The sequence below is a fragment of the Condylura cristata genome, unplaced genomic scaffold, assembly GCF_000260355.1.
Source record: "Condylura cristata isolate star-nosed mole 26May11 unplaced genomic scaffold, ConCri1.0 scaffold00003, whole genome shotgun sequence".
Taxonomy (NCBI): Eukaryota; Metazoa; Chordata; class Mammalia; order Eulipotyphla; family Talpidae; genus Condylura; species Condylura cristata.
The window spans coordinates 31,372,169-31,398,576 of NW_004567104.1; the positions used below are offsets into that span (position 1 = coordinate 31,372,169).

At 40.1% G+C, this 26,408-nt stretch overlaps 1 protein-coding gene across 1 annotated transcript in view; it reads right to left on the bottom strand.

Annotated features, from left to right (window-relative positions):
* Positions 1-26,408, bottom strand: part of KALRN (kalirin, RhoGEF kinase) — a 408,565-nt gene that overhangs the window by 214,420 nt on the left and 167,737 nt on the right. Inside the window, exons 15-23 of the mRNA XM_012730450.1 lie at positions 24,483-24,602; positions 20,220-20,411; positions 16,970-17,119; positions 14,668-14,782; positions 12,358-12,473; positions 11,782-11,904; positions 5,624-5,806; positions 4,336-4,454; positions 748-814 (exon numbers count right to left, since the gene is read on the bottom strand). Of these exons, the coding sequence (XP_012585904.1) occupies positions 748-814; positions 4,336-4,454; positions 5,624-5,806; positions 11,782-11,904; positions 12,358-12,473; positions 14,668-14,782; positions 16,970-17,119; positions 20,220-20,411; positions 24,483-24,602 (1,185 nt within the window). The remainder of the gene's footprint in view (positions 1-747; positions 815-4,335; positions 4,455-5,623; positions 5,807-11,781; positions 11,905-12,357; positions 12,474-14,667; positions 14,783-16,969; positions 17,120-20,219; positions 20,412-24,482; positions 24,603-26,408) is intronic.

Sequence of the window (26,408 nt, forward strand, 5' to 3'; positions counted from 1 at the left end):
ATGGAGCTGGAAAAGATCATGCTTATTGAAATAAGCCAAAAAGAAAAGGAAAAATACCGGGTGGTTTCTCTCAAAGCAGGAATATAATGGAACAGGTGAGAAAATAATGATAATGATGAACGGCTATATACCAGAGACATTTTGTGGGGGTGGAGTGGGAAATGGGATCAAAAACAGTGGGGGGAGGGAAGTGCATTGGACTATGGTGATGGCACATGGGTGATTTGGTGATGGGAAGCCCAAGGGGATTGCAAATGAGATGGAAAAGTACAAAATAAACTAACTATTGCAAAATAAACTATTATATATATATATGAGGGTTAATAAGCAGCATATAAAGAAGGAAAACTTGAATGTTCCATAATCCTGAACAGTTGCTAGGGAAACTTCAGCAAGAGCACAAACACTACATTCTTATTTGTTAAATGTATGTGTGTGCGCTGGGTAAGAGGCAGATTCTGAGTCAACTTGAATTGACTCATTGTGTGTGTGTGTGTCATGATTTTTATTTGAAGTATCTTCTTTTTTTTTTTTTGGCTGGATCTAGTTCCAGTGTGAGAAATTTCCTTTCAAAAGCTCTTTAAACACCCATGTAATTACTGTTGACTCTGGGAGTGAGGGCTCCTCTAGCTGGCTCTGTTCTCAGGCTCTGAGAGGAGATAAAGCACCAGGCACCCCTTGAAGATGGAGCGCTGACACAAGAATGCCATTTTCCAACAGATGTGGGCTGAATGCTGCAAGACTCACCTCTAAGCACTCATGTAGGTCCCTTACGTATGCCTTCTCTGTCTGGAGCAGTTCAGCCATAATGAACCTAAAGGAAACAAATGAGCTCTTAGTTGGTCAGAGACATAACACTTCACTTCTCCACTCCCATTTATGACATTCTTGAATGTCCTAGTTTTCTACTTGATCAACATCTCTCTCTTCATTTCTTCAAAACTCCTGCCTCTCAGTATTATCTGCTGAGTCCCTCTCCCTCAACTCTTTGCTCTGGATCCTGTCAGACAGCACTTGTGCTCAGCTAGCTCCATAATCTCTTCTTTTCCCACCCTAATTCTGCTGCTTTGTGTGTGTGGATACGCCTGTCCCCAGCTGCATGTGTGCCTGGGCGGTCAGTATCATTCATGTTTGATCTCACCAACTAGACAGTTTACCTTTTCACTTCCTATGTTTCTTCTACAGCACCCAGAAAGAGCTTTCTGTTTAGTGGAATTGTTGACTTACACCATAACAGCACTATAAGTTAAAGTTCACAGTACTCTAAGTTAAATTAGATTTACAAACCAGGAACTGAGGCCCAGGACACCACTACTGAGATGGAAGGAGCAAACTTTTTCTATAAAGATCCAAACATTTGTGGGCTATTTAATCTATATTAGAACCACTCAATTTTGCTGTTGTAGCATGAAAGGGCCACAGACAGCATGAAAAAATAAATAAGCATGACTATGTTCCAAAAAACTATTTATGGAAACTGGAATATGAATTTCAGCTAATTTCATGTGCCCAAAAATACTCTTATTTTTTTTTCACTATTTGAAAATATAATACTTAGTTTATAGACTATATAAACCAGGCTGTGTGTCAGATTTGGCCTGTGGGCCACAGTGTGCTGACCTCTGGCCTAAATTATCCTGCACACTTCAACACTATTTCTAAAGGGACTCACTGACACCACAAACTGATGTGCATTAAGCTGAGTAAGTGATTACAAACATACTACAAGTCAACAATTTAAGTGACTACATTCAACCTCCCAGAAAGAGGAGCTGTACACACATCTTGGATGAGGGGGTTCCCTAATGACACAATGGGTCACTATGATACATGACTTCACTGTAGTAGCCCCACTTTTTTTCTTTTGCAAATTTTCATTAGAAATGATACTTGCTAGTTGGCATACAAAATACAATTAAAGCAACACATTATTCCAGCAGTGCTCTTCCTATTAAAAGTATTGGTTTAAAATCTCCCTTTTACAGGAGCTTGTTATGCATTCTCCTACTATTCTTACTCTATCGGTAGTATGGAAAGGGATTAGCCTTGGAGCCAGACAAGAATTGAATTATTACTCTCATGTACTATAGGTAGGACTTGCTTTACTAAGCTTCAGACTCCTCATTTATAAAACAGTTGATTGTACATGAATGCTGTCATGAATAAATAAAGTCATATAAAAAAAGTTTCTAGTACATCATAAACTAAAAAAAAGGACAATAAAAGGATAATAATCTGACAGGCTTTGCAAAGTTGTCTTTGATTTTACTGTTTGCCATTTTTGGCATTCTACCTCCTCCATTTTTCCCTTCAACTTCTTTCCGGCAGTTTTGTTTGCCCGCCTTCATAATTTAGCTGCATTATTCTTTACTCTACTTTGTGTCATTGTCCATACATCTCTTATGCTGCTGAGAAGCTTAGAGAATGGAGCGGGAATCAAATTAAGTTGGCCCCAATTCTCTAAATGGATTCTAGATCCTATTCACTCTTCTTCTGAGAAAACACAGCTCAATTTATGAAAATCTCAGGCAACATCATATTATCCCCAAACAGTTGAATCCTAACCGCCTCTTCTCTCTTCTTGTCAATTCTTTTTGCCTCACTTCCTCTTGGACTATCATTGACCTAGGAGTAGGTATAAATACAACCTGATGCCTACAGGTCAGTCACTGGACCAGTCTCTTGGTATATAATCTTTGCTTTTGAGATTCTTTTATATGTTAGGTCAAGACTCAGAAATCTGAATACACAGACCAACTCAAAGCTAGAGTCATGTGGCAATCCAGAGCATGCCTTACTTTCTCCTGGATCAATGCTGTTACTTCAACTTCAAGTAAGTTTTTACTGTCCTTATTTGTTGTGTGATTTGAGACAACTTCTTCCCCTTCCCAAGCTTTCAATCTCCAAATCTAATTATATTCTATAAGCTTTTCTTGATAATTTATAATACCATCATTATTCTCCATGTCCCTGATTCATATGAAAGAGTATAAAATGTTTCTTGTTCTCAAGTTTATAATCTACTTAGAATGATGTGCTTGGGAATCAGCTGAACAAGTGCAATATGAATTCGTATAAAGGAGATGCATAGAAAGGATCAATAAAAGTAGAGACTGCAAATAAAGATGCACAGGGCTTGGGATATGGGCTGTGTTTTCAAAAATAAATAGAATTTAGAGAAGAGCAAAACAAATCCAAACAGAAAAAAATAACAAGAGAGAGAAAGAGAATGGAAGGGAAGGGATGGAAGAACAAAATGGAGAGGAGTCCAGGTCAAGAATACTGCACAACATAGACATACCTTTTCTTAGAAATAAAAATAATCTGACTCAAGTGTATCATTTGAATTGGAAAATACTGTGAAATAAGATTGATTTAGGTGAGTCTAAATGATAGCATCTAGAGGTGTTTGATCTTTATTGGGGGGGAGCAATATGAAACCATTTAAAATTGGGGGTAGGTAAAATGAGTCATAGTATTCAGGGTAATGAAGAATCAGATAGAATTTATTTTAATTTTGACTCCACTATTTACTATCTGTCTGATTTGGTCCAAGTTGCTTAGCTTTTCTAAGTCTTATTTCTCATATGTAAAGTAGGAATAATAATAGGTGCCAGAGAGAAGTATGAGGAAGATAAAATGAAAAATAAGTGTAAGGCAGTTAATCCAATGTTTAGTCCATAAAACATTTAGGTTTGATGGTAGGGAGAGTATTGGTATTAATAATAGCAAAATGCTACTAAAAGGTAAATCTGGCATCACTGCCAGGTGAACTGGGTGGAGGATGGGGCAGGAAGGCCAGGGAATGTTTTTTGAATATTTTTGAGATCGAGAGATGGTGAGGAGGGACAGACACAGGAGACTGTGGGAACGGGGGAAAATGACAGGACACGAGAAACTGAAGAAGAAATGATATAAAAGATGAAGGGGCTAGTTGAAGCTTACTTCACAGTTTCAAGGTTAGAAAACTACGAGGGGGATGACATGACTGACATGAATTAGGACATCAGAAGGGAGAAATAATTTGGAGAAACGTAATATTTGGTTTAGTCCATGTTGAGCTTTGAGAGTGTGTGAAGTTTGATGACTTAAATGGAAGGTTTTCTCTGGGAAGTGAGGGATTCATGAAGTAAACTCAGATGACGGGCAGAACAGACATTAAAGTCTTCAGAGTGATACCAATATCCAATGGAAATATCATGTCTGTCCACACCAACCTAAATAGGTGCGTGAGACACAGTAAGCTGTCAAAAGGGTCGGGGAGCAGCAAAAGTCAAGGGATTTTAGCACAGCAGGAGGAGCCTGTGAGCTACGCAGGAGCTCCCCAACACATACTCTTTCTTTCGAGCTGACTTCCGCTTCTCTTCATTGATTTCATGGTTAGCGTCCCGGAGCTTGACTTCACGGTCTGAAAGGCTTGCTGGGATAATGTCCAGTTCTAGGTCTTTGTTATCCTATGTGGAAAGATCACAGTGGTCACCTCAGTCATGTTTTGGGAAAGCAACTCACTAGAATCAGGGGAGATGAAGAGAGGAAACGCAGAGAAAGATGGAAGAGTGGGTGGGGAAATCCCACCAGCTGCCACCCGCAAGTATACTTTGTGGGATGAATTTTTTCCAAATAATAAAGATAGAAAATGTTCAGGTCAAATGTTCAAGGCTTCTAAACCCAGGAAGAAGAAAACAATGAACACATTTGATAATTATGTCTTATTTTCCCAAGGACTTTGGTACTGGTTAAATTTAAACACATAAATTACTTCAAATTTGATCATACGCATTAAAATAGATGTGAAACAGAAGCACATAAAGATGTAAGAAAATTTCCATTTTTAAGTAAGACTAATAAAATATTTTCATTTAAATAAGCAATTTCCTTTGGAAATAGAAAACCACAGACTAGAACAATTACTGAATTTTCCATTGCCCATCTCTGCTTATTTCAACCACTATTTGGTACTTATATATGATGGAAACCTCTAGAAAAAAATGACATTCAAGTGTGGGAGAACCATTAATGCCCCATTTTTAATGGTTTGACCACTTCACTCTTTAGTCTGCTCTGATTCAGAGCATGAACCTAGAATTAGAAATCCTAGGCTTAAATTGCCAGGCTGTATTTAGCTCTTAATGCATAGGTTACTGACCCACGTTATAAAGAAAAGATTAAAAGTCTTTTATGGCTTTGTGGCAAGATAAACTTGCTTTGAGATTTCAGTTGAAACCTCAAATAGCCTTTGCACAAATTGTACCCCTTATTCTTGAACAAGCACTGGAGACTCTAATCATTTGCTGATTAGCATAATTGGGTAGAAGATGGTACTACTGAGCCAGGATAAAGAGGTCAGTCTTCAAAGTCAAACAATGAACTCTATGCAGAGAAAAACTCTGTTCGATAGTGATAGGCCCCATCAGCCAATTTTGCAATATACACAGTACTGATCACAGGGGGCTGAAGAGAGGGAGCTAGCTCAGCAAGACCCAGCCCTCCAGTAAAAGAACCACACACAAGGCAAGTGTCCTAGTGGTCAGCTGTTTAGAAATGGCTTCTACCTGTGGCAGTGAGCAGTAGTAGGAGGGAAATGCGAAAGGAGGACTCCTGGCTGGCCAATCCCCATACGCACCTCTGTGTTGACTCCCAGAGCTTTCTCCAGGGAGTACCGGTACTTGCCCATCCTCAAGGAGAAGTCTCTGTAATGCTTGTCCACTGTGGTTACCCACTTCCTGATCTCTGTGGCGTGAATGTGGCCTTTTTCCACAAAGCTATCAGCCAGTTGAATCAGAAGCTTCACCTTCTCCTTTGTTTGCTGTCCCAAAAGATGATCATAAGTTACTGAATTGCATTTACTCTCAACTCTTCATACTTTCTCTCCGCCTTTCTTTATAGCAGCCATAGACAGCACATAGTCAGGCTGCATAGGCCTGCATGCCAGCTCTGTCACTTGCAGCTGGAGATCCTGAACAAACCATCTATGTGTCATTCCTTTATTCTCAAAATAGGGGTTGTAACAGTACCTCTACTATTGGGTTGTGAGCATTACATGAGTTGATAATGCAGAATGCTTAGGATTCTGGAGCACAGGGCTCACAGTGAGATCTCAGTCAGCAATACATTAGCCACCATGTTTATCGATGAGAGTGTGTGTTACCATTTTACAGAGTACATTAACACCACATCTGAGACACTGAGTCTTAAAGCACTCCAAGAAGGTAGGTGGAGGAAGGTGGTTGGTATGGGACACTGAACCATGACAAAAGAAATGTCGGGAGACTTGGGGCTTGCCCCAACAGAGCCTATGTGCCTCTGTGCCATATTTCCCAGTTCTCTCCCTTTACTGTACCAGCCTCAAGTGGGCTTTCTAAATGTCAGGCAAACAGGTACATGTCAGGAACTAAAGAAACCCAACTAGTAGATTTAAAAGGAAAGTTTGTCTTGATGACCAGAATCTTATCATTAGTTTCTATTAGAGAGAAAGAGAAGAGTTAATGAGGCTAAATCCAGGGCGTAGTGAGGTGGGACTTTGCTGTGTGTTGGGTTAATTTCATTTCTTGATAGAGTTGTGTGGCATCTGTTCTGTCCACAGCACTGTACAGAAAACTGTGGGGACAGTCTTGGAAGGTAAACGAAAGAAAAAAGAGACACCACCCATCCCCTCCCATACACAGATCTATATTCTCCAGCAGGGACATGATTTTCACAGAGTAGTTATGTAATTCGGGGCATTATGTAAGTGAATGTCAAGATGAGAAGTATGTACGCATGCGTATACTACCATCGGCGCTGCAGGAATCTAAAAAAATGGAAAAAATGAAATGGAATGGTCCAGGCAGGAAAAGGTCTCGTGGGGTGGGGAATTATGCAGCAGAGATCTGGAAACAGTGACGTTCAAGCAAGTGATCCTTGCTCATCTTTTAATCTTAGACTTTGAAACTCTAAAATCTCAGGGGAGCCTGGCAGATTTTAAGAGACAGTGAAGAACATTTAAATAATATTCTGAGGAGCAAAATTATCTTTTGGATAGGAGAAAAGTAGATCCAAAGTGTGGACCATGCTATAATCTAGAGAACCAAGGGAAAAAGAGGCAGAAAATTACTAGAGCAGCAGTAGAACAGACAAAGAGCTCCCTTGTGTTTTTCTCACCCTTCTTTACCTTTCCGGGCTCATCTACAGTTCTCCCCCTGGGAGAGGCCAACCTTGCCAAGGAATGCCAGAGGGAGAACTAGGTCTGTGACGTGGCTGGGGAGATTCGGGGCCCCAGCTCTCCTGCTATTCACCACACAGAGCCCTTCTTGCCACAGGTCAGGGACTGATACCCAGAATTGGGAGAGAAAGGCCCAGAAGAGTTTTGGCATGAAGGAAAACGATGAGGACGGGAGAAACTCCTTAGCCACAAAAAAGGACAAAGAATAGTATTGGGAATTAGGTAAGAAGAGACAGTGGTAGCCTAAGGAACTAAGGACCTAAAGACCTTAATACCTTTGGGTTTTTCTTTCTGGGAAGAGTTTTCCTAAATTTGTTATTAAGACAGAGATTAACTTTTGCAACTATAACCAAGAAGTCCATTGTTATGTGAGAGCCTTAGAATTCCAAATTTAATCCCTGTTTTGGTACGGAGATGGCATGAGATAGGGTTTTATAGTCAGTTCCCCTCTGAGAAGAGGGGGACGGCAAAACTGTGATTCAGAGTCAAGAGGAAGCTGGGTTATGACCAAAATATTCCAGATTTTCATGGAATTTGGGGAGCAAATAGCAAAATGAGCAGTGCAGACAATGGTCCACCTGTTGTGATAGCCCCACCACTCTCATAGGCCCCTCAGCCAACATGTTGATTCTCTGTGTCCCCTTGCTCTGATGAGTGACTCCTACTCATCCTCATCCCTCTTTCAACCTAATGGCCCTCTTGTACCTCCTGAGTTCCCCACTGGTCATGTGGGTGACGCTCTTCCTAGTGCTGCCACAGCACCACCTGGGAGCCCCGACTTCAGCAGGTATCACAAAATTATTTATGAGTCTCCTCTGTTAGGCTGCAGATACCTAAAAGATGAGTGTTATATCTACCTCATTTGTATCTCCAATGCCAAGAAAATGGTAAGGCCACCACAGATTTGAATAAACAAATGAAAAAAAACCACATTTTTGGAAGTAATAAAGCCATAGCAGCAAGAGCTGAGGGCCAAGTTGAGAAGAATTGGGTGATAAATTTGACCCATAGACTGGACTCCAACCATGCCCACACCTGCACCTGACAGCAGTTTGCAATGCTCTTACACATGGGTGACTCGGGTGGCACCCCACAACCTGTACATTTTTGGCTGCAGCTGATGAGATCAAAGGTAAAATTGTTCCCCACCAATATGCAGCCAGTAGCTTCTGAGTGTCCTGAATTAAAAGCGCTGTCTAAACATGGCAATATGCTGGGCCAAATGAGCTGTCTCTGGGGATCTGGACCACAGGGATAGGGAACTGGACAGCTGGTTGCAGAGGAAAATGGAAACACAGGAGGCAGAGGACAGAGAGAGGGCAGCTGGCTCACAGTGACGCTGGTAATGTAGCCTGGTCCCCTGCTTAGCTGACTGGCTGGAACCGCTGTACCTGTTTCATTTCTCGAGGTGAGACTATGCCACATTTCTTATTCTTCCCAGAGTGGATTATGTCATTAAGTTTCTCCTTGATAGCATAATTTGAAATTCAAATCTTGCCACCAAAATATAGTAAATTATATAGAGTGACAAAGTGGAGGTCAGACTGTAGTTCTTGAATGCTAGGTTCAGAAGTATTGCCATGACCTGGTGGACAAGAGGGAAACTTTGGGGAACATAATTTATTTGGAACTGAAAATTTGGAACTGACACATCACTTATCTTGAGCTCTACTTGTGCCTAAGGCATGTTTTGCCCTTTCCATTTTGAATTCTATGTTATCTGCTGGAAAATCTAGAGATTTTTTTTAAAAAAGGGTTCAGTAATTCTACTTTTTCTTTTCACCTTTATTTCTTTCCTTCCTTTGAGCCGTTAATATTATACTATCACTCTTTAATCAGTGAACCTTACTCTGAAGAGTGCTTGTTGTAAAAACCCTTTGTGTCTTTTGCATTTTCCACAAGTCTTTTAAGATTTAGCCTTCTTGGTACCATTATTTTAATCTCATTATAATCTTCTAATTTGCTTTTCATTATTGTTATTTTGTGTATTTATTGATAATACTCTTTGTAGATGTGAACTTACTGAGCTCCCTTAGTGAGGAAGCCATTTTCCCGAGATACATCTTCATAATCACTCCCCAGGGAATAGTTTGCCATTATATATGAAAAACTAAATCTTTCAAAAATTTCTGTTTCATGCAAGTTACATTCCTTTTAAGAGTCTCATCTTTTATCTGAGACCCTTTTCTCCATCTAAAATGCCTATCTGACAGTTCAGTGTTCCCTTTTCTCCATCTGAATTCCATGACATAATTTAGTTAGTTCAGCTAAGACTCCAGTCATTTTCATTATCACTTAATGCCTTTTTTGCAGAAGAATTAAGTCGAGTTTATCTATGGCTTCCTTCACATTCCACGATAAAACTGCCAGTTTAAAAAGTGTTTTCTTTGCAACATCATTAGTAATTGGGAAATATAAATCAAAGCACAATGAGATAATATTTCATACCCCCAGGACAGCTATATAAAAGAGATGGATATCTTGGAAGACAGATATGTCCCAATTATTGGAGAGTATGTAGAGAAATCATAAGGGATTCAAAAATGAAAAACTCAAATTAAATACAGATTTTTTTGGAGAGGGGGGAGAGGATGAAATCTACAGACAGTTTTTTGTTTCTGCTTGTGATCTCCTTCCAATGCATAAGATAGTTAGGTAAATGAATAAAGTATGTGTCCTATCCTTTAGGATCTAGCTAGTTCATGTAAAAAATAACACTGCACACAGATTCCTAGAGAACAGGGTAGTTAATGCCAAGTGCCTTAGGTATTATACAGACAACCAGGGTGATCATGCAGGATGGGCAAGACCAGCTCCAGAACTTAGACAGGATCACAGACAAGGTGGAGTCCTTTTAACAAGTACAAACTAAATGGAAGAGATAGATGTTCCAGAAAGAGAAATGGATAGAAAAGGCCCAGAGGCAAGAAAGTATAGGATGTAACCCTCACAAGGTAAAAACAACATACAACTATCTGGAGCACGCATAAATGAACCATGGAAGCTGATGCTGGGGTGGAAAGGTGGCATTGTGTGACAATTGCTAAGTGCAGAATCATTCAAGTTTTTGAGCTGAGCGGTAGTATGACCAAAGTGGTGTCTTATTTACTTATTTTTATTGAGGTAGCACTATCTACAACGTAAAAGTCATCCACAGTCCTGCTTAGAAGGTGAACAACAATAAAGACTAGTTTGGGTTAGGACAGAGGTGGCAAGCATAGAGCCCAACTACGAAATTGCTGCAGGTTCTTGTGGTTAATAGTGGGGAGTGGGAGAGAGGGGGAAGAGATGAAGATTTTAAAGAAACAATGAATTAACAACCCTGCACATTTCCCCTCTGGTGATGGACAGCTTCTAATGCTAAGAAGTCTGGGTATCTGCTTTGATCATCTCAGGTGGGCAGGAAAGTCAGTGACCTGGTACTTCGCAACCTGTGAGTGGCTCATAACTGGCACTATTTGGAGAGGGGCAGACAGACACAAAGAGAGTAATTCAGATGTCATTTTCACTTGGGTATGAAAAGAGTTCTGTGTGTCTGCTACCTTCCTCGTCCATTTGCTTGGATTGATACTGAAATGAGTCTCACAGAAACGAGTCTCTTTTCACATTGGATGAAAGGACCCCAAAGGTCACAAGGATGCTGGGGAAGGCACCCTCACTGTCTAAAGTTCATAGTGTCCGACTCACAAAGTGGATGACCGCTTCAGAAATAACACCTCAGAAATGAGGCTGAGGGGCTAATTTTGTCACAGCAAATTAAAGGAACATTTGCCAGAGACAGACAGAAGTATCTCTGGGGAGGATGGGCATTAAAACATTCTCCCTTGAGCTGAAAGCAGTTCTCATTCTGGGAAGAGCATCTGCCATGTGAGCAAGTGACACCAAAAGTCTCCTCCATGGCAGGGAGGGATGAGGACACTACAAAGAGTACCTGAGGCAGGTCAGATTTTCATTCAAATCCCAGAGTCCTCAGATAAAAACCCCAGAAGTGAATACAGATGAAACTGAGGTTTTCTCCATTTATAGCATTCCTGGCCTCAATGTGAATGGAGGTGTGAGGAGGTGTGGTATGAGCATGTTCTGCTCCCCAGAGACCCTAGTGTGGCCCATTTGCATGTATGGGACCAGAAAGAACTAGTCCTTTCAGGAAACAAACCCATCTACTTTGTGAACCCACCCATAGAAAATGACCTTCCCAAAGGGTGAATATTCCTGGCCATTCAAGTTTGAATACTATGTGGACAGGTGCAGATATGCACACATGTAATGCAACTTTGCATGAATACATTCTGGGCCTCATTGGACTGAATGAATACAGAGATCCCAGATCGTGGGGCGTGAATATGAGACAGTAGAAGCACAGTGAATTGGAGCCGACTTCCTGCTTATATATGCTCTATGCAGCAGCTGCAACTCTTTTGATTAAGGTTTAAAGGAGATGATTTGCCTGGCAATTTCCTCCTTCACATTGTGATCCCAGGTTTCCATGCACAGAGGCTACTCTCTTTTCCACAGTATGAAACTGACCAGAATGGGGGAAATGGAGTGGACTGGGGAGGTGTCTTTGGGGTGCTTCTTACCTTGGCAGGCACCCTGAACTCCCCATATTCCTTCAGCAGTTCCTGAGTCTCCTCTGTGGTCTCTCCAGTGGAGGTATGTGTTGAGAGGTAATATTCACCTGTTTCTTGGATCCAGTCTAGTGCCTGTGGGAGGAAACAACTCATCCAATCCCCACAGCCCCAGCTGAAAACATGCCATATAGTTTGGGACAGTGTGATGGACTCTAAATGCTGCATTTGATCAATACCTAGCTTAAAAGTTGCATTTATGAATGACCCTCTCCTATTTGCCATTCCACCAGCATAGACAATGTCTCCTCCATCTGATTTGGCCTCTTTTAGGCCAAGGTCAGTATTGTCCATGAATTAGGAGCAATCTCTCCCCAGCATCTCTGCCCTACTCTTGGTCCCAAACTCTGAATAGAGCACTTGGTAAATGTTGAATGATGGGTGATGGAGTTTTCGGCATCCCCGCCTACCACATTTACTTTGCCTGCTGCTTTGGCCTGCTTCTGGAATGTTTCCCAAGACTTGGTCAGCTGGACCTCTGTACAGTCCCTAGAACCGAGGCAAAGTTAGGAAACGCTCCGGGCATACCTGTTTAGCACTACGTTCAAATACCACGTATTGCTGGCATTGGTCTAACCGCCGCTTCTTCAAGGTCCAGAAGTGTAGGACACGATTCTCCCTCTGTAAAAGCTCACTCAAGATGGCTGCAGGGCAGAGGAGAAATAGGTGCTGGTCAAGGAGGGACCTGAACAAATCCCGGGCTCCCGTCAACTATGGACTTCAAGCCTCCCCTAAGGTTAATCCAGTCAGCAGAGGCAAGGGAGCAATAACTTGGTAGAGAGAATCTCACAGTAGGTATCATGATTAGTAGACTGGAGTGACAACCTGCAGACCAGAATCTATTAAGGAAAGGAGGAAGAGTGTACCCCCAGGGTGATTTAAATCTGACCCTGATTCTCTTCACATCAAAGTTCTTGTCTGGTAAGTCTTTGACGGTAAGAGACCTTGAGAAGCATCAGCCCCTAAGATAGCAACAAATTCAGTCAGCTCCTGGAGGCCAAGAAGAGCAAGTGGACTTGACAGCAATCCCATCTGTTCTTGAGGAGTTTTAAGGGACAGGCGATGAGCAGTGGTAATCCGTATCGTTCACCATATTCTCTCTGCTCTGTACAAGATGGTACATATACAGTATTTCAATAGCATCGAAGAATTTTAAACATTCTAAATCCAGGCCATAGGGATCTGTGTTCAAATGATGTCTACGTGGCACGTGGCTTTGGATACAATCATAGGAAAACCAGAAAACCGTTTTCACATTACATGTAACAAGGTGAGTGTGAGGTCGTGCTAGGTGTTGACCCGTGCTCTTTCCTCTCTGTGTCTCCTGTTCAGAAGCAGAGGGCTACATGTGATTTCCTAAGTGTTTTAACAGCGCATACCCAGCTTGAAGCAATCAAGAAGAAAAAGGAAAGTGATATAGAACAGGTGGCAGATGCTGTCTCAGGTGGAAGCCTTAATTGGGGCAGAGAACCTGTGCTTCCTAAACTCTTGCTGCCCAAGAGGATAAACCCAGACCAGCCTACCCTCCTAAAGAGTTTCATGTTTTATTTTTTCCCATATCTTGGCTTTCCTATGGGCAAAATCTGCCCCCAATAAGGTGTAGCATCTCTTGCTGTCTAAGTGCCCATCCCTCTTAGCACACGGAGGTGTGGGTGTGTGCTCTAGGCAGGCAGCTGGCCTCACCCAACTGTCACCCGCATTTAGAAGTGAGAACATATGCCTGAGCACATGCTGGAAGGGGTGATGACGTAATACAGCTACCTGCGGGATCCCTGCCTGCAAACTGGGTAGTATCTGGAAAAGGTAGTCTGCTTCCCTCTTCTCTGAAGGGACTTAGACTCCTAAGTTTCATTCTTTCCAGTGCCCTCTGATCTTACCTGAGCTCTCTTCAAAGGAGGGAAGCTCCCCGAAGCTGTTCAGTGCCCCTCACCCAAACCTACCCATTCCACAGGGTCTGTAAAGCCTGTACCCACCCCCCAACTCCAAGTCAGTTTGTTTCCTCCTTAGCCTTGGTATCTAGAGTTGTACTTCTCTGGACAAATGTTGATTACATTTGTTAAGCTCTTCACTCATTCAAAGACTCTTGTTAGCATGATTCAGAGTAAGCAAGTCCATGGAAAAGTTAAGCCCAATATGATCAGATAAGAAGCAGTTTGTTAAACTTCGTGTTGTATACACACGTGTTGATTTTCAATGATGCACATCTGAAACGTATATAATGTTCAAATGCACTGTTACTTCAATAAAAAATTGTGTTAAATAAACTTTTAAGGCTATTTTTCATATAATTACATGCTTCTTTTTAAATAAGAAAACTCAAGTTTTAAAAACTTTAGCAATAAGATGAAAAGTCAGGATTAGAACAGAGTTTTATGGTTCTCAGTCGTGTCTTGTTCTCAGGCTATAAGATATCCCAGTCTTGTGCTGTTCAGTATGTTAGCCACTAGCCATATTTGCTATCTACCTTTAAATGAAGTATCATTCAACAGGAGTGAAAATGTTCCTCAGTGACACAAGCCACATGTGACAGGTGGCTACTATATTGTACAACCCAGGCACAGACCATCCCATTATTTCAGAATACTCCATTAGGCAGCACTGCTCTAGACTCTGCAATACACGATCAAGCTTTGGGCAAATTTTATGCTCTTTTTACCATTCCAAACCTTGATGCGTGTTTAAGAATTGCCCATGAGTCATCACTTCCTACGCCACCCCACATCAAACTATTTCTTCTCCAAAGAGAAGCAGCAGGAAATCTGCACTTGCATGAAAGCCAGTGAACAGCCTCTGTGCCCACTGCAGAGGTGGCTGGTGGGCAGCAGGTTTCACACTGACCTTTCACTTGCTGCTCAGGGCCCCGGGTGTGGCTGGCAGCACTGGGCATGCTGACGTTGTTCCTGTGGATGTACTTGAGAAACACTTCAGCATTCCGCCGTGCCAGGGTGCAGGCCTGAGAGAGACAAAGGTGTGAGGTGGCGACTCCCAATAGGTGCCTGGGCCCCAAGACACTGGGGAAGCACTGGTGGCAAGGTGGCTGGAGCTTGGAGAGAACAGAACCCTGGAGGCCACTTGTGTTCCTGGAGATACCACTTCCATTGCAGGAGGTTAGCTCTTTTGTCAAGAATTACTCCCTGTGCCTTTCTCCTTTCCCACCGGATAGGAATCAGAAATGAGCCATCCCTTGACTTCCTAAATGTTGATTCAGTATTACTAGTATTCACTCAGGCTGGTATTCCTCTGTTCTAGAATGAGTCAGATGGACAGTAGGACAAGCCACATTAATTCAATTTCATTTAATGTTAACTCAATTTAGACCTAAGACAACACATTTGGTAAACATTATCCACATCTAAATAGAAATGTCTACGTTTGACATTTTATTATTTGTATATTTATTTATTTGTCAACTAAATCCACCCACATCAATAGCAGCAATAAACATCCCACTGTCAGGAAACATGGAGGTACATAGGGAAGAAGAGGGTTATGCCAGCCCTGAAGGACTCACATAAGCTCTAGGAGACAGATGACAGGACACGTCTACTTGTACTGTGGAGACTGAGGTCCAAGAAGGGCAGAAGCCATGAAGCCAATTAGGGCTGGAGCCTGATTCTACTGATAGTACTTTTAGTTTCTCTCGACACCATGTATCATCTTTAAAAATATTTTTGATTGTACACTATGCATATTCCACAATTTTCAGAATTAAATGATCTTTAGATAACACTGTCAAATTTTAAATCTTTTTACACTCTGCACTTGAACTCACAAATTATATAATAAAAATTATTTTAAATGTTACTTGAGCAATAGTGGCTAATTCTAAGAGCTCTGATAAAAATCTGCTGATGGAAACATCAACTCTGAGATTCATGGATTTAACAGCTGGATGATAACCCAAAGTTAAGGAATCCAAAATAGATGAACTAGTGCAAACATATGACTGGCTGGGCATATGGCGACCTACACAACAGGGAATTTGTCACCCATGCTCTTAGATAGTATTTCCCTGTTTCCTTCTTCAAAGGAAATACTTAATTTTATGAAGAAATAACTTCTTACCTCTATTTAATCAGATTCTCTACTTAAATTATTTTTTTAGGAATATAAAAAACTTTTAAATCATCTTAAGTCCTGCAGAGAAAAAATTCTATTTGCTCTTAGTTGTAAGAGCTGGTTACTGAGAGTTCTGATTGAATGTGGGTACAGATACCAGCTATGTGGGTGGATGACAGGAAAAGGCCATCTTAAACAAAATTAAAAAAAAAAAGCCATCTAAGAGGTGGTCAAGTAGAGAAAATTCCTAATGAAAGAAAAGCAGTTAATTACAGAAATGTATAAAATCAGTGTTAACATGTCAAGGTATAAAAATTCTTTTTTGTATTTCCATAAACCTGAGGAAAGTATATCATGAAATCAAGAGATCTGAAACTAATCAGCCTTTAGATAAGTTTTAACACAGATGACTGCCGGAGAAAATCAAAGGCTGGAGAATAGAGGCTTACAAGGACTTCCCTCTTGGCTACAAGTTGATTCAGAGCAGGACTGTGCTGTTTTCCTTGGTAGCTAAACCAAAACAAAATCAAGGTATTTCTTCATTTAGCAAACAGTATTATATTTATTGGTGATTGAAATTGCCAGATTGATAAAGTGTCTAAATTAATTTCCTTTGCCCCCAATTTTATACCATCCATTTATAAGAAGCTTATTATATATATAAAGTAGGTAAAAAAGATATCACAGTGCTCTATAACTAGGCTTATCTTTCAATTAAGATATTTTTATTAAGCAAACATAACTGAATGAAAGTACGTATTTTTCTCAATTAACAATTATCACTGGGCTATGAGGATATTTGAACATGGCACCAGCAGTGATGGTATTATCTAATTATACCAAAAGTATTGCCAGAAATAACCCCTCAATCTTTCAAGGTAATCACCTAATACCTTCTCTCTCAAGTCTCCTTTTAGATGAAAGACTAGGAAGGACAGACATGGGAAGCCCATATGATGAAGAGGGGTGTTGGGCAGAGGAGAGGAGGGGAGGAGAGAGAGGGGTAGGGAAGATTAGGGAGAAAAAAGGTGGAGGAAAGAACAGGCTTGACGTCCAGATTTGGGGGACGGTATGTTCTAACCTTAAGAAAGGCCTCCTTCTGTTCCAAATGTTTGCTGATGAGTGGAATGACGTGGTCAATCTCTGCTGCTGGCCCCAGTTTATCTCGTCCGCCACACCAGTCCTCATCTCTCCGGTATTCTTGTTCTAAGCTTTCCAGGACACTACACACCTAATGGATCATAGGGAAAAGACCAAGTAAATTAATCAGATGAGATGTATCTGATGATGACCTTCAGCTAACAGAACTCTGCACAGGGTGCATATTTCATTCAAAGTTCTGCCTGCAGCTTTAGAGTCTACAGTGCCACTGGGATATTTAAGAGAAGTCCAGGAGGCAGTGACAATCTAGGGTTTGGAACTCAGGGGATAGATTATGACTAGAGATAAGAATTCTGAAATCATAGTCTTATAGTTAATGGGTGTAGGCTGAAGCTATGATAACAAAGCATAAGGGTAGTACCCATGTTAAGAAAGAAAGAGAGACTAGTATTTTTGGGGTTTCAAAGTTCCTAGCCATCTGTTCTTGCCCTATAATAAGTAGACCCAAGCAGAGGCAAAAAAAAAAGTTGTCCATGTTATGTAACTTATTGTCTATAAGTGAATGTCATATTTCTCCTCTTCTGGTGAATAAATATCCTAGCGAAAATCTCTCCAAGGGCTATCATAAGACAATGACACACCCAGGCCTCCTCTTGCAAAAAGCATATTTCTTTTAGAATGATAACTAATTTGGGTAAATCTAAAAGATAGTTTAAAAATGTTGCAGTTCTAAAAAAAAAAATGTTGAGAGGCCTCATGATGTAACTTTATAAATAAATTCACAAGAGAGCAAAGCTACTTTGAATGGGGTTTAGAAGGAAAGCTGGGTTGGTGTTGAACGTGGCAGAGCCAGAGCAACCTAGTGTCAGGGCCTACCGGAGGATGCAGAAAATAGAAACAAACATTCCTAGTTCCCTTCAATAGATGTTGATTGCTTCATTGTTATAACAGCAGGGGATTCAGTTAAAATTATCTTTGGCCTTCTCAGTCTGAGAAAGTCATCCCTTTTGAGGAAGAATGTGGTGTGGATAGGGCATTTGTTGAATTATGAACAGAGTGGAAAGACAAGCTGAAAGATGGGCTGAGGCAGAGCACCCACTCAGCCAGACATGCTTCCCCTTTCCCTGAACTCTAGCAGACCTCCCTACCATTGCTTTCTTATTTATTCAAGGCATGAACACATGCATGCAGGAACACATCATGAGAGAACAGCTCATAGACATGCCAGTACTATTAAGAAATGGAGTGCTTGAAGCATGTCCCAACACAGTATTGAACAAAGCCAATCAGTTTAGGAGCTAGAAGAAATGAAAAGATTATCAAACATGAATCCTTTAATAGAACAGGTTAAGATACAGAGCCCAGAGTGAGGAAGTGATCTTTGGGAACGTCAGGTCAGGATCAAATTTCCTGACTTTTCATCTAGTACTCTGAATGTCCCCATTAGCATTTTGGTACCTCTCAAACTGAAATTTGTCATGATGGGGACTCCTTAGTGGCCTGAGGGTTAAGTCTTAGCGCTATATCATCATTGCAGCCTGAGGACTTGAGTTCAATCCCCAGCTAGGGAGCTAACCCTCATATGGCACCGCAGACCTCTCCTGTCTCATCCACTGCTCCCTTTAACAGTATATTTCAGTAAATCTGCCTGTTCTGCTCCCCTCTCTGTCTCTCTCACTCCCACACCTTTGGACTATACTTCAGTTATTCTATGCAAAAATAAATTGTTATGATATTAGATAGGAGTCAGTCTTACTTTTTAATAGGAATACTCAGTAGTCCAACAGCACTTGTTGAAAGATTTTCCTTAGTGCACTGCTTTATGAATAACCAACTGACTGTGTACAGGTGGACCTATTTCTGTACACATTCTGTTTTGTCTTATACCAATTTTGTCTTATATCTGTTTTGTCTTCTGTTCCATTCTGCTTTGTCTTATACCAATTGTATTTTGTTTTGATCATTGTAGCTTTAGAATGAGTCTTAAAATCAAGTAGAGCAAATCGTCCAACTTTATTTTTGCTTTTCAAGATAGTTTTATTTTAGGTTCCATAAATATCCAGTGTAGAATTAATGCACCAATTTCTACAAAGAAGCTTGCTGGGATTTGACTGGAATTGTGTTAAATCTACGGAACAATCATCTCAGTCTGCTGCTTCTACTTCTGTGTCCGGCAAGGGCATCATCTTTCTGAAACAGTAGTAAGAAAGAGTGAGAGAAAGCATGGGGTAGCCGCACTGGCAGGCTATATTTACTCTGGGAGAGACTTTCCAGTGATCCCATGGCCCAGGTTCTCTAAGATGTTCCCAGAAGAGGATGTTTCTCTAATCTATTCTACCAGGGAGCAATTCAAATGAGGAAAGTGTTTTATATTGAATAAAATAACTCTGCTTTAAGCCTCCACTTTCAAAATCCCTTTAGCCCTGGTGCATATAGAATAGATATATGGGTTTGTATCTGTATAGCCTTGTATGTAACTCCTGCCTTTTCTCCCACAAGTGACACTGTCTTGCCAGAGATACTCATCATTCTCTAATGATAGAGAGCTATTTCTTCCACTGGACTGAAAGCCCCAGGAGCTTTCATACAGCACAAGAGCTGTATGTTTTCAAGCAGTACATTACCTGTGACTAAATTATTTGATCAGCAAATTGTCACTTTCTTCTCCCAACCTTCATTGAAGGCATTTCCCTGATAAGTGATGTTGGTTTGGCTACATGACTTGTTTTGGTTGAAAGTTGTTAGACGATGTGACAAAAATAGCGACTTGCACAGATTTTAGGCTCTGCCGTTCTACCTTTTGCCATAAATACACTCAAGAACTGCTTGTCAAGAAAGAGGAGAGACATGGGGAGGAGACGTTTAAGCAAAACATAAGTGCTTCTTGCTTTTTATCACTGAATTTTGAGGGCGTTTTGTTATGCAGCATTATTGTGGCAACTGACACACTGCTCAAATATAATATACACCCGATTTCTACTTCTATTTCTGGATCCAAAGAACTTGAGAAGTTTATTAAAAAATTTATAGAACTTCTTTTAAAATTATAGAAATTAAAAAAAAATGCTAAAAATGATCTGTTCCTAATGAAAGGGTTCTAAAGAACACAACGGTGGTGAAGCCACAGCTACTTCCAAAGGCATTTAATACTGAGGCGACTGGCTTTGCAGTAGAAGACAGGAACTCTTCCCTTGACCGCAGCCCCACATGGACCACAGACCTCCCCTCACCTGTTCAGAAGTTTTGTAGAAGGCCACGGATGCATTGACCAGTTTCAGCCGGTCTTCCATCTTGAGCATGAGCTGCTGCCAGTGGAGGGCCACCTTCTCAGCACACTCTCTGATGGCGTCGGCATCGTAGTGGCCGGCCTGCAGCAGTGCCTCAGCTTTCTGCTGTACCTGCAGGGCACTCTGGTGCGTCTTCTGCAAGGAAGTGGCATGAAAGAGGGACTGGGCACAAGGGGAGGAGAGAGAGGTTTGTGGGAACAACCCAGGCGTGGTATGGGAGGGGTGGAGTGAGGCGTGAGTGGAAAGATGCAGAAAAGTTAAAGTGCTTTAAATTACTGATTCAAACATTCCGTCATGACGCTTAATACACTATTGCTTTCAAAGCATACTTTAAAAAAGAACATCATACACTTTCATTAAGGAGGGTCCTTGCTCAGGACCTCACTGCTGACCCGACTCTTTGCTGCTCCTTGCATCACTCTGGGTTTTAGAGACACTTCTGTTTCTGTGGTAAAGAAACAGCCACTGTGTATTAATCTGCTCCCTGATTGGGTGCCAAACTAATTCAATTTCCTTTTTTAAACCTAGTTGTGCTTGTTTTATAATGAGTTGAGTTTTCCAAGGAGGTTGTTGCTATGGCTCCATTTCATAGATCAAATAAGCACAACATACAGAAAGAGCTCCCTGTAATATAAATCTTAGTCAATATTATTCCAAACATTAGTAATGAGTTTAAAAGGAATCCAGTAGAAAGAATTATAAAGCAGAAGAGTAGAATCTTACACTATCCCTCACCTAGTAAGGAGCAACAGAGTAAGTAATTCAGCTCAAAGTATAATCCCCCCATGGTATTATTTATGTTTGGCTTTTAAATAATATATCCAGTATATGCCCAAGACCATATACGGATGTATGTATGTTAGAGAATTTATTACATATTTTAGGTATTTTCTTATTCAGGCTTCATGTGGTTTGCATTTCCTGAGTTCACATTAACTGTGGGATTGGGTGGCAGAAGAGAACCAAAGGGATTTAAATTTACTAAAATAAAGTACTGATGCAGATGAACGCGATGACTTCAAATAGTATCACCCCAACCTCAACTGCTGGGGTCATTCAATCCTTGGCTTTGTATTTTTAGAAGAGTATATCTCAGTTGACAATGAAAAGGGACAGCTAGCAGATCAGTAATTTACTCTACAATTATTTCTACCCTTCTTGGGCAGAAGTACCAGGACAGTTCCAAGAAACCAGTCAACATGCTTAAAGTGTGCATACAACCTCCCAGCTTCCATCACCCTTCCTTTCATTCTCGACTGAAGATCACATATGTTTATTTTTTTCTGGCCTATCAACCTCCTCCTTGCTTTCTTCTCTCTCTCCTGAAAATCTGTAGTCTGCACTAGCTATGATAGCTTGACCTCCTCCAGCAACCTAGACACCTTCATCCTCTTGCTTTGCCACCAAGTTAGCCCTCAATGATTATATGAGTATTTGGATTCCTAATTGAGGAACACAACTAGAAAAAGTGGACAGAAATGATCCATGACAAATACCTGGTTTCTTTGCCTATTTTACTACTGGCAGTTTATACTTCTCAATTTGTGAAACTGATATGTAATTGTCATCACAAATTAATTAAGGTGCTTTTCTCTCTTAGAGTGGAGGAATAACTAAGTTTCCTAAAATTTATACCATGCAGTAATTCCTCTTTCTTATCCTGAAATTCATTATCATCTAATAATCCTGAGAAGCCTCCCCCCTTTAATTTACAAAATTATAAACTCATGCATGTGACAAATCTTTGCTCTGCCAAACTGGAATTGTTATTTTGCATTTATGTCTACTCTCTTAATCTAATCCTATTGAATGTTATATCTATAAGCCACAGATTATCAAGGATGCTAATATTTAGTATTCATGAAGGAAAATTCAGTCAAAACACTAATTTACTATACAGTTTTAACTACTTTTCTTAAGATAATGATTATGCTTAAGATACATATGAGAATTTAAAATAATAGTGCATTTTAAAATTGAGTACGGCTTTATGATGTTCACAGTTCTTGAAGATACAGCAGTTCACAACATCTTGGATACTAACAAATAGTAACAGGTTTGTTGCTAAAATTATGCTTGTGGATTCTGTGTACCAGCCATTCTGAAGAGCTCTGAGGGAGTTTTCTATAAACCAAGATTATTTAAGGGAAAAAGCTGGACCTTCTCTGAAGTAACCAAAACTTTCAAAGTCATGAGGCCTACCAAGCTAGGGTGAGTTAGGGTAAGGAAACACCCTGATTTGCCTATTTTTCCTGGCTTCATTATTAATTTCCTCCTTCATTCTAGAGGTGTTTCAGTCTTAACAATAAATTATATTATCATCCTATTTAGAGTTATTTTTTTTTTCTCTTCTGAAGTCCAGTATTCTTTCTTAGAGCCCACAGGCCAGATTATGTTACTCATCAGCAATTATTGTAAAGGTCTCCTATAATATTATCAAATGGATTAAGCCAAATAAGACTAGTTAGACCCCCTTTAAAATTGCTCAAATATTTCCTGATATTTTTCCCCTCGGATATAGAACATGACCTAAACTGGTCACCTAAGGAAAGAATGTATGCTGATTCTAGTTGTCTTCTTCATTATTTTACCCATGCTGCAGTTTTCTACCTTGGCTTTCCATTCCCCAAATCTTCCAGAAATCCTATCTGTTCTGCCATATCACCACATCTTCTTGAGATTACAGACATAAATTCTATAGGGGCCTAAATCTCAAGATGAGTTCCAAAAACATTTGATCAATTTGCACCCATATAGAAACTTGAAACTAGAAGATATAGACATTTAGTCAGTCTCTCTCTAAACTATAAACATGCAACAGCATTTAGTAAGCACCCAAACTTCATTTTCTGAATGCTGCCTCTCTACAGAACCATGAGCAGTGAGCTTGATTCCAGATTGTAACCCCAGTCTTGATTTTTCTTTCACAGTGAATAATAGATCCTATCACGCATATATCTGTGCATGCCATTAAACTGCAACAGACAGTGCTAACGCTAGTAAACTCTCCTGTGGTTAGTATCTCCTTCGAACAACGTGTGTGTACTACGAAGTCTCTTTAAAATCTCCACTCAAAGTACTTTAGTAGTACAAGTGGTTCTTAAGAAAATAGCTGGCACCTTACAAAAACATGCTATTCATATTCATGCTATGTCTATACACATGATGGTTTCTGGAAATTAGGTGGCTGAAATTAATCAATACTGGTTTAACAATAGCTAGTAATCAGTTGAACTGTTATCATGAAAGATATATTTATGGGCAATATTTTATGATTGTGGAAAATTTCTACCAATAATCATTTCTTAAGAAAAATGACACCTTTACATTTTTTAATTCAGAAGTGGGTTGAGTCTTATACTGAACTTCAAGTAATGAATGTTTCAGATGTTTTTCACTCTTTATCTCTTTTCCCATTGGTACTGAACTTATTTTATTTTTAATATATTTCCCATGTCCCATTTCCTACTCTTTTCCCTACACTACTCTAAAGCAATCAGTTCAAGTCTCTTTGGGAAAGATAATGTTCTAGCAGAATGGATAATTAAAGGTATTATTTAAAGTAAGACTAAATTTATATTAGATGTTCATAAGTAGAGTTTTATTTTAAAATAACCTTTAAAACAAGGCTTTGTGAACTTACAGTTTCAGTCTATTCTCGAAGCATGACTTACATCAGCATTACTGAACCATCACTTTCAGTGAAAGCAAACTATCTACAATCTGCTCTGATGCTTCTTGTTCTTAGTTAAAATCAGAATATCACAATGGAATCTAATGTTGTATATAAGCCAAATGTCTAAAAATGGAATTATAATTGCTAATAACTTGTCTACTTGTCTATCCTACATTTTAGTATGCTCAGTTGGAAGTGACTTCTAGTCTTTCAGCTTTACATTTCTGAGATGGTGCACAATCCATAATGTACAAACAAGTCAACATACCAGGGGCTTTAATGATCAAAGATCCCAATGTGTAACCAAGACCCACAATTATAATGTGACTACTTGTTTGCTAATATCAGTTAATGTCCTTAGGACATTAACTTTCTTCCTTCTCTTGCTCCTCCATCAATCCTTGGGTAATAGGGAAAATACCTGAAAGAGTAAGGGCTTTACTACCTAAAGGAATCTTGAGGAATCATTCTGCCTGAGGTGCAGAGCAGAAAAGGAATGGGAGAAAAGGGTAACCAGATTTGGGTGTTACCTCGATGGCCAGTTGGAACTGTTCATGCTCCCGCTGCAGCTGCTCTGCTTCAGACAAAGAGCTGGCATTGACCAGGCTGGCATTGAGCATTGACTCCCCATTGCGTATCCATCCCAGGACCTAGGGAGTGAGACAGGAATAGGTGAGTAGCCTTCCATGGTTGCCCCAGAGCTACTGCCTCCTCTGATAGATACTCTGAGGCGAGAGCTTGCTATTTTCTACTCACAGTTGGTGAGATGATAGGAAGGATGTGAGTAACTAAAAGGGTCATCTTCCAATCTTACCTGGCACTTGTGCCATGAGGTACTTACTGTAAGTACCAACATTATTCAGAATATCGTCTTACCATCCCTCTGCCCCAATTTTTCCTTAAAATTGAACATTAGCACATTAGGCAACTTGAAATTTGAACATTAGTTTATTACATTGTATTATGAATACATTTTGAAGTTCTTTTTAGAACAAAAATTGGTATAAGCAAATAAATTCCACCAGGTGATATTCTTTTCAGTGCCCAGCTCAAGTGACAACTTCTTGAAATCTCCCACACCTAAACTGTCCCATCAGAAACAATTTCTCTCTTGTCTAGTACAACCACACTATTTTGCCACTCACTTCAGATGTCTTATGTTCTATTATTTTGACCTATATTTTACCTCACCTCTTAGAATGCAAACTTCTGGAAAACTAGGGCAATATATTAGTCTTATTTTAATTCCATACAGTACCTCTTAGCATACTATCTGGCATGTGATGGTTATACTGTAAAGTCACTGACATAGTGAACAATTACCTATGGGGAATACCCAAGTAACACCTGAGCAGAGGATCCAATATCCTATGACTTGAAAAACACCCAAGAGTAGATATGTCTGAGTTTTAGTAGGTAAACAACCCAAAGGAAGGAAGAAGGGGAAATAAAACAAGCAAAATAGAATGAACAATCTATACTCTGGACCATTAGGGAAAGGAAGACTAAAACCTATAGTTGATTTAAATTATTTAGAAGCTAAGCTAGACTGACTAAAATTTCTAGGAAACCTTTATTAGTACTAGGGAAGGGAAACTAAGCTAGAGAAAAGGCACTATCTAGACAGTCCGAGGTGAAATGGAGATATGGCAATCTAGTTAATCCAGTTAATAGAGTCAAGCACAAATAACCAGATGGCAAAAGTAGGCCTTGAAAATATACCTTGTGTCTTGTCACCAGAAAATTGCCAAATATTTCCTTTATTAGTCTGAGAGCTTGCTTGGACAGGAAATAAAAATTCTTCTGAAATTCTAGGATGAGTAAATACCACCCATCTGTTACTTTAAGTAAGGCAAAGGAGAAGATAACCACAATCTGTTTCAGATATTTCTCTCTTCATGTTAAATAATTAGAAAAGCACTAAGCTTGGTGTCCTATTCTATAATCTTTGCAGACAGTTCTCAAATTTCCAACTTGGGCAGAAATGACTGATGCCATATTGTGCATGAATAGCATGGTGGCAAATATCATGGCTGAAGCTGGACTATCTGGATTGAGATGTTAACTCATGGCCAGATGTTAATTCTGGCAGATTGTGGCTTAGACACTAATCTGTAAAGCAATTCATTGCAGGATATCACTGCTCAGAATGTAAGCGTGCAATTTCTGATACTAGTGGTATACTGTAGCTGGCTGAATAGAAGTGCTAATGATTTTCAAAAGTTACTTAAGGGTTTGGGTACATGCATACATGCATTGCAGGCTCAAATGCTTCATCTCTTTGGGAAATGAACTCACAATGTAGATTGTGAAGTAGGTAAGGCCTTTTGCCATGAATTCATTGCATTTTACTTGGTTCAAGATTCATATGAGGGTGTCAGAGAAACATTTTCTCAATCTGCACTATAAATCAGTGCTCAAGGAACAATCTGACTAACTCCTGTACCTGCTAAGTC